Source organism: Phragmites australis, chromosome 22 (genome assembly GCF_958298935.1).
Source record: "Phragmites australis chromosome 22, lpPhrAust1.1, whole genome shotgun sequence".
NCBI lineage: Eukaryota > Viridiplantae > Streptophyta > Magnoliopsida > Poales > Poaceae > Phragmites > Phragmites australis.
Window position 1 is genome coordinate 9,205,159 of NC_084942.1, and position 9,326 is coordinate 9,214,484.

The window sequence follows — 9,326 nt, forward strand, 5'->3', positions numbered from 1 at the left end:
TCTTCACTTTGGAGCTTGAGCCATCAAGGCAAGGGTTTCCTCGTCCCTGTACAAGAGTTTTGCCGCTGCTCCACACCAAATCGGAGGAGTCAACAAGCTTGAGCCACCAAGGCCCAAGGTACCGACGAGTCAACAAGACTCCAAGGTGCCAGCGTAACACTTGGTAGAAGCTAGGATCACTCTTTGATCCTCTCTCTAGATAGCAACATCTAGCAACAATTCTCTCTAGGCTTATTAGCACTAATCACTTTCTAATCATGTGCTTAATTGTGTTGGATGATCACTTTAAGCACTTTAGTGGCTTGTATATCTTCTCAAGTGTCAATGAGCTTTCTTGGACTTCAGCACAGTGAAATTGCCGAGTGGGGGGGGGGGGTATTTATAGTCTCAAACCTGTGGTCGTAAAAAATTATGAACACTGGATGATCCGACGTTAACAAAAGTACCAACACCGGACCATCCAGTGTGTACAGCAGTAGAAGCTAGCTATTGGAACCCCACTCAAACTCATTGTGAACACCGGATTTTCATGCGTTAATTTGAACTCCATCACCGGACTATTCGGTGTGTATACTTCAGCCGACTGAGCCACTTCTTTTACACTGTTCATTGTCCAATGTGTAGATATTCAGGACACTGAACCATCCGGCATGTACAACCACACCAAACTAGCCATTGAGACCTTCTCCTAGAAAATGCTCCGGTGCAACCATCCGACGTGTACACCTCTGAGCACTGGACCATCCGACATGTAGATCTTCAGTCTTCAACAGTCCTATGGAGAAATGCTCCGGTGTGTATATCCTCTCTGAGCACCGGATCGTCTAGTGTGTATAAACCTTCTGCACCAAAATATTCCTCCTGAAAAATTCTCCGATGTGCATATCTTTCTGAGTACCGGACCATCCGATATAGTCTTTATTTTCTCCACTGAGCTAAAAAAATATTCTGGTGTGTATAACTTTCAAAGCACGAGACCATTCGATATTAACAACTTTTTCTGAACTCGTCCAATTCAAACTTTCTTGAGTTTGACTTTGGTGACTTCTTCATGTATTACATCTAAAAGGTCTAATAAAGTATATATTTGACAAGCATGTTAGTATCATTGATTATGTTATCATTAATTACCAAAATCGCATACATGCTCTAAAAGGGTCGTGCTAGCTATAGTGCACTGTAGGTTCGAGAGGGGATGAAGAGGGCAAAACACCTCTACCGAAGGCACAAACGAAGAGCGAAAGGCCACCTACGACGGAGTGAACTCGAAGGGAAGCCTAAAGGTGGTCGCCACGGGCCGAAGGAAAGCCCAAAGGTGATCAACCACTGTGATGAAGAGTTGGTTGACATACATAACTGTAGACACGTGTCACGTCCAGGATCTTATAACAGTTATAATAGTGTAGTGACTATAACACTAGAATATTCTAAAAACATTCTATAGAATAGAGACACTAATGTAATGGGGAATAATGGAGAATAGGCTGGTTGATGTATAGCTATAAATACCTCTATCAATGATGTGATGGTATGAACAATCAATATACCACTAAATATCAGTCCACTGTTGTGATAGTTCACTTTGTTAGTATTGTTCAATGTGTTGTTATTTTGATTCTAATAAATCATCTATGATACCATTTGCACAGATAACTTTATATATCCGTATGTATAAAGATCTCTCACTAAATAGATTTTATAGTAATGACATTCAATTGAGAACCATGTTAGCAATTCACGACCCCATAACATCTCGCCTGGCGAAGTGGTTATAAAACTGTCAATCTGTTTTACGAAGTTCAGTCCTGCCACGTCTATGTTCCTCCCAATTCACTGCGTACGATCTTGCATTTGTAAAAGATATGGTCACCATACTCGTTAAGTCTGGAACACATGGGACAACGAATATCAATAAACCACCTCTTCAGTGGAATCGTGAAAAACCCTTCAAAAAACATATCCAGAAGTTTAAAAAAAAATCTAAAATAATGCATACATGTAGAGGAGGCGGTTATGTATCAGCTTATAAAATTCAATGTATTTTTGAGAGTTTTTCGAAACTTCTAGATTTGTTTCTTGGAGGGGGGGGGGGGGGTTCAAGATTCCACTGTAGAAAGGTTCCAGCAAATATTTTTCATAATGAAATGTTTGATCTTACTTTAGCCCCCACATCCACCTCCATGCACGTACAATTTCTGTCAGAGTCCCGAGAATAATTTGCAGGGGCATCGTTGCTATTACACGTTCCTCGGAGGCTTGGACGCGTCTTCGCCAGTATCATCGAGTCTCCCCGAATCTCAAAGACACCACGGCCCCCCGGAGCCTTGTATATAAAGCCGCCCTCACTGGGTAGGGTTTCTTCCGCCGCCGCCGCTACTCAAACCTCCGCCCCCAAGCCCCCCATCGCGCAGGCCCGCTGCTTCCCCTCCCTTCTCTGGCGGTAATGGAGGTGGTGGAGTCGCAAGTGCAGGAGGTCAAGCTCTTCAACCGTTGGACCTTCGAGGACGTCCAGGTCTCTCTCTCTCTCTCTCTCTCTCTCTCTCTCTCTCTCTCTCTCTCTCTCTCTCTCTCCGCAGACTCCTTTTCGAATCGCGTTCAGCCGTGACGTAGATAGCTTCTCAATTCGAATGATTTTGGTCACAGTGGTGGGGTGTCCTTGGTTCTGCTAGATCTTATCTAGGGCTCAGTCTCGAGCTTGCGCGTTAGATGTGATGGGCTTTGTCCTGTGTTTCGTTTTCCTATCCAAGAGCATGGTTTTGGCATGGATTGTCGTGCACATGGTATAAAGATTTCGAGAATGGAATTTTAAGGCGTCGTCTAGGACTTCTTGAAGTCACCAAAATTTTCATTTTGGTGAAGTGCGCTACTTTATTAGCTAGACATTTTGCGGAAAAAATCATCTGTACTTTGGTCTTGGCTGGTAAAGTGTAAATAAGTGGTGACACTTGTATCTGTGCGAGTTGATGACTTCTAGTGCTAAATGTATAGATAAATTGCAATTTATCTGTATTACAGTTAAAGGATTTGTTAAGAAATGTGAGGGTTCTTCGGGAGTTAATTTTTGTTTGTACGAATGCTTCTATATTTGGTCTGATATTTTTATCTACTTTGCTGTGCTAAAAAATCCAAGTATAATTGTGAATAGATTTTGTATATTGGAGAAAAGAAAAATGGCGTAAAAGAGTGCTTACTTAGTCAAGGTTACGTCGCAAAAGAGCAGGATGGTGTGACAATAGTATAGTTTGAACTGTCATCTGTTACTTTGACGGTCACGGGGATAGATTAATCAGGTTTAGTGTGCTTAATTGGTCAAGGTCCACAACAGTTTTTTGTACTGAAGTTCTACAGAAGTCTTTTATACTGAAGTTCTACAGAAGTCCTTTATACTGAAGTTCTACAGAAGTCCTTTGTAATGAATGTCTACAGAAGTCTTTTTTACTGAAGTTCTACAGAATTCTTTTGTACTGAAGGGTTACAGAAGTCTTTTGTACGTCAGGTCTACTAGAAGCTGATAGATTTGTACAACTCTAGTACTTTTGCATATCAGTGTTCACTTGTTTGGTTGAGTTTATATGCGTGCTTAGCTAAGCTAATCTAAACTCATACTTCCGCATGGTTTTTGCTACAAATTAGAAGTTTTAACAGGTTGATTACACGAATTCTAGGATGATGAGTACAATGGATCAGAGATAGTAATTGATTTAAGGTTTATACATGTTTTTACTGTAGTTTAAGGTTTATACATGTTTTTACTGTAGTTTAAGGTTTATATGTTGATTGAGCACTAAGCTCTTGAGTTGGAGTTTTGATCACCTTCCTTTTTGATGATCATGTTGCTTTGTTTTTATGATTTACTTTTCCAGTTTCTTCCAGAAGAGAGAAAATACTACACCATTTATTGTTAGTATCACTGTTTTAATCGATGGTCTTGTCTTACAATATTATGGAAATGGATAGAGTATGGGCAGAAATAAATCACATGATTGATCGTATTGGTCTTTGGCATCATATAGTATGTTTGAAATTTGTTTCCTGAGCATCTTGACAAACATAGAAAATAGTGTTGACTCTCACATTTGGATATTATGTAGTCTTCAGGACTGTTGACCTAGATAAGAATGCAGTGTACTTATGTTCTGTATGTGAATGTGGATGTTCATATGTCATCTATCGCAAATTACATTGCTAAATGTTAGTAGATGTTTACTCCAAATTTCTTTTGCAGATCAATGACATCTCACTGAGTGACTACCTTGCTGTGTCTTCTACAAAGCATGCCATATATCTTCCCCACACTGCTGGGAGGTACTCAGCGAAGAGGTTCCGCAAGGCTCAGTGCCCCATTGTTGAGAGGCTTACCAATTCTCTTATGATGCACGGTCGCAACAATGGCAAGAAGATCATGGCTGTCTGTATTGTGAAGCATGCAATGGAGATCATTCATCTGCTGACTGATGCAAACCCTATACAAGTTATTGTAGATGCTATCATTAACAGGTCTGTCTCGAAGTAGCTGCCCTTGATTCTGATATTGAACTGACTATGGTTTAGTCGTCTACCATGATGTTTATATGTAGATTCTTACAATACGAGATTGACATTAAGATAGCTGGCCCAGTTTTGTCCTATATATGTATGGACTCATGCCAAATGATTTTGATGCCCTTTTGTTGAATATGTTGATTGATTTTCTAGGATTTCCAAGTGCTTATTTTCAGTGCTTTTCTAATGTTTAAACCCAGCATAATATTGAATATGTTGTAATGTTTCATTGAAACAGATGCTCTATTCCATCTTCATACCTGGTTGTTTGAGTTTCATTTAAGGCTATCTGAATTTGGCTTATTGTAATGTCAGGGTTGGTTACTGACATGAACCAGTAAAAATGATGGTTTCTCATGCCCCTGGTTTCAACATCAGGCAAATTATCTTTCATATTAACTTTATGTTTGTTCTCCCTCACTGCATCATATGTAAACTATTGCTTACTCTGAATCTTAATAAATCTACACGCTTGTATACCTAGATGAACAATTTATTATATTATTAATCATGTGATATTGTAGAATTCTATTGATTGCTTCAATTTCTTTCAGTGGGCCAAGGGAAGATGCTACTCGTATTGGATCTGCTGGTGTTGTTAGAAGGCAGGCTGTTGATATTTCACCTCTCAGGCGTGTGAACCAGGCAATCTACCTTCTTACCACTGGAGCTAGGGAAAGTGCATTCAGGAACATCAAGACCATTGCAGAGTGCCTTGCAGATGAGCTTATAAATGCAGCCAAAGGTTCTTCTAATAGGTAAATAATTTCCTTTTTATCCAATCTGGTTTGCATACTTCATTAATCTGATATACTACTGAAGTTGCAGTTATGAAATAGAACAAACATGGTTTTGATTTTCTGTTCTCCCATGCTTCACATGGGTTCATTTTAATCTGCTTAATGGTTCTGTAAGTGTAACTAAATTAGCAGAATCTGGAGGTATTTGTGTTGCTAGATATTGCAGAACCTCTTACTGTACCCGAATGATGTCCAAAGTCCAAAAATATTGGATTGCCCTGAAAGATCTCAGAACAGCATCAAAGTTGAAAGCTGCACTCTTGGTTGAGCTATATTTGATGTGGTGTGGCTACAGGATTGTTGTGATAGATGATAGCCTAAAATGTGATAGTATTATCTCGTATTGAAGCCAGTCACAAATTTATTAGCCAATAGCTGTAAAGTCTGTTCTTTGCTATATTTTGAAGAGAACGCTTAACAGCAAGTGTACAAAAGATTGAAGTGGGAATTGCTATGTAAAGTGAAAAATTGAGTGAAGTATTTGCTGCTATGCATATTTGGAAATAGTATGGATGTTTCTGGCCTAACTGGCTTTGTTTCGTAGAATTTTCTTAGACTTGGAAAAAGACATGAATCCCTTGGGATTGATTCTTCCTTAGTGTAATTAGTTTTCTAAATCCTTTCTCTCTCATTTATGCTTTGTTCTATGATATTCTGGGTTCTTCATTCATTGTTTTTGTTCTGGACGATGCTATAATTCTTTGCTCACATTTTTCCCCATTCACAGCTATGCTATCAAGAAGAAGGATGAGATCGAGCGTGTTGCCAAGGCCAACCGTTGAGCATTACAGAAACCGAAAAGTGAGATTATCTGTAAGATGATGGATCAGCATGTAGTTTTCTTTGAAATTCACTTCGCTTTCATCATAGTTAAGATATGCGCCGTTTTTATGAACCAAGTTTCGTGATGGTTGTAACTTCGTAACTGATAATGGCTGATTAACTGCTATACTTCTTTGAGTTAAAGACTACTGGGCTTTACTGCAAAACCTTTGTAGTATTTTTAGATGCTAGTCATGTCTGGAAGACTCGATTTCAGAAGTTCAGAACATAGAATTTCAATATTTTGCTCGTCTCATCACTCTGCGATGTGCTGAGGTTACTGCATACATTGGAGATATCTTGAAACTGATTGTAAGATGTTTACTGCTCGGCACTGCAGTTGCTACTGTAAACCTATTAATGGGCTGAAAAACGGCCCAAAACTGAACCAAACCACTCCCCTCCCAAACCAGCCCAGCCAACCACTCCCCCTCCCAAATCCAGCCCAAACCAAACCACACCGCATGTCTTATACCGGTTTCAAACCCATTTCCTAGATATGGTTTCTATTCTACATTTCTACTGGTTGTTTTCCTCTTCTGCACCCGTTTGTTCTCTTACTTGAAGAGAACACTTAAATAAAAAATCTAAGGAATACGATACATGAGATACACAGAAGCTTCATTTCACTCAAGAGATCAAATACACATCCTAAATTTACAGTAAAATTAATAAGTACACATGCGGTAAGAACAAAAAAATCATAGAAAAATTAACAAGTACATAGGATGTATCGAAGTACACATCCTAAATGATTCTCACATCAGACCATCTTCGGAAAAAAAGAACCAAACCATTTCATCCATTTGAGATAATCATGAACTTCTGAAATGAAACAGGTACAATATTCTATTACATAGCAGAGCATTTCTCAATCTGATTGTTTTTTCTTATTTGATATGTGCTAGCTAGCATCGAGCTAGCGAGGCTATGAATTGTCAGAAACCTTAGCTGGTCACACAGTCCATCCCTAGATACCAACTGCTTCCTCTTCACATCAACATGTAAACCAACAATGGCATCAGAAAAGACGATATCGAGGATAGTGTCTGATATATCTAAAGTTACCATGATAGTGTGTTCATACGCATGATGAACTCAGTATTAGGAATAAGTTCTTACAGTGGCAGTACTGAAAGCATATCTAAGAGACTCCCTAAAATTCACTCCTTATATCTTCATATAGGGAGTCTTCCCAATAAAATTCACTCCGTAAATCTCTTTCCTATTCAGCAGACTATCAATACCTCATTCCTTATATTTCAACAGACCAGAGTCTCTTCTCTCTTTTGTGTCATCAACGAGTGGACCCTAGCTGTCATAGCTCGTCGTGCGCTCGATTGGGTTCTCGTCGACGGCACACGCCCAGAACGGCCACGAACGTCGCGTCGTCCGGGCACACCCTCGCCCATTGCATCTCCCGGAACAAAAGCCAGCGCCTTGGCAAACTCACCGGCCATGTGCTCGCCACATGTGAGGTAGAGCGCGATGAGCCCGTTGTAGAACCACATCCGAACTCCAATCCTCCATCGCCATGGCTCTCTCCTCCCTCTTCCTCTCCATCGCTTTGGCGAACTCGCCGACCAAGTGCGTGCCCCCGGTGCTCTGCTTCGTTGCTTACGAGCTCCTCGGCGTGCCGCGCTTGAGATGCTCCACGCGGCATCGCTCATGCACAACGACCTCCTCCAGGAAGTCGTCGTGGCAGTCGGGGCAGGAGAGCTCCCTGGCAGAGGCCACAGCGAGGAGGATGGTGCGGTTGCATTGGTAGCAAAAGTACTGCTTGCGCGCAACGACGATGTAGTAGGCGGCAGTTGGAGTAGGTGAAGCTGGAGAACAGGGAGGCGGAGCCGAGCTCCCGGCAAGCGGGACGAGTGGGTGGGCCCGGGGCGATCGGTCGATTTTGGGAGCGAGAGGGCGTTGCCCATATTTAGCTAGCGAGAGGGAGGATTTTAGGGGTTGGTAAATATTGGGGATGAGATTGGGAAGCTGTTGGAGCTAGGATTTAGGATGAAATTCCCTAAATTTAACTATTGAGAGTAGGATTGGGACTCTTAGAGATGCTCTAAACGCTAACAAAACAGAGTATGACATTACTGGAAGAGCAAGCTATACATGCATATATACATAATGATATGACACAGGCACTCATATCTTTCACAATAAAAACTAGAGTAGAGCCCAGGATTCTACACATTCAATTTTTGAGAGAGGAAGAGCATGAGGATCAAGAAAATGCAACAAGAAAACCAAAGAAGCTATGGACTAACTAGACATAGAAGAGCAAGCAGTAAGTTTATACAATAGGAAAAAATTTCTGAAGAGCAAGCAGTAATTTATAACCAAGTACAAATATAAAGCATAAATCAAAGATAAATGGTGGATAATTACTTGAACTATGAAGATAGCCACAACAATTCATTTTTGCTGCTTTATAACAAACTATAGGCATGTGTGCAAAGGAAAAGGGCACTAGGGAATGAACAACTATACTAGCTAACATTAAAAAAGAAAGGAAAATTCCACTTTTGGCCCCTCATCTATTGAGTTTGTCTGATTTTGACCCCAAATACAAAACCGTGTAACTCCGACCCCCAACTAACAATTCTGGTTCAATCTGTACCCTGAGCTCACCCAAAGGGTTTTTAGGTGGCATGGCTGCGGTTTTGACTCCAACCTGGCTTTTTTGCCACCTCGGCGATGACACAAAATAAAAATCTTAATTTTAGTGAAGCCAAAGGACCAAAATGCCCCTAACCGTACTTATCCCCTGCCTTTAATCTGCTCAAACAGCCACCGCCTATCTGCCTCTTCCCAAGCCGCCGCCCATGTGCTCCTTCCCACCGGCCTCCTACTCCTTCTCTCAGGCCATCCTCATGCTCCTCCTCCTAGACCACCATCCTACTCGCGCCACTACCTCTTATTTCCTTATCGGGAACCCTCCTGCCTCCACTATCGTGGGATGAGGCCGAGTCGTTGTGGAAGAAGGCAGTGATGGGCACACGTGACCATTCATGAGGAAGAAAGTAGTGGTGGTGGCTGCTCGAGAAGCTCGTACATGGAGCTGCTCTAGAACAGCATCCATGCCATCCGCGCATGGGTCGTAGAACCCACATCCGCCTGTTCGAGCATTGCCCACCTCGACACACTCAACGTCGTGCTCGC

General features: G+C 41.4%; 1 protein-coding gene across 1 annotated transcript; it reads left to right on the forward strand.

Moving 5' to 3' along the window:
• The first annotated feature begins 2,348 nt into the window (after nucleotides 1-2,348).
• Nucleotides 2,349-6,406, forward strand: LOC133904922 (small ribosomal subunit protein uS7-like). The gene is made up of 4 exons (XM_062346570.1): nucleotides 2,349-2,512; nucleotides 4,226-4,497; nucleotides 5,097-5,300; nucleotides 6,070-6,406. The coding sequence occupies exons 1-4, from the start codon at nucleotides 2,444-2,446 to the stop codon at nucleotides 6,122-6,124; spliced, it is 600 nt and encodes a 199-aa protein (XP_062202554.1). The 5' UTR covers nucleotides 2,349-2,443; the 3' UTR covers nucleotides 6,125-6,406.
• The last annotated feature ends 2,920 nt before the right edge of the window (nucleotides 6,407-9,326 follow it).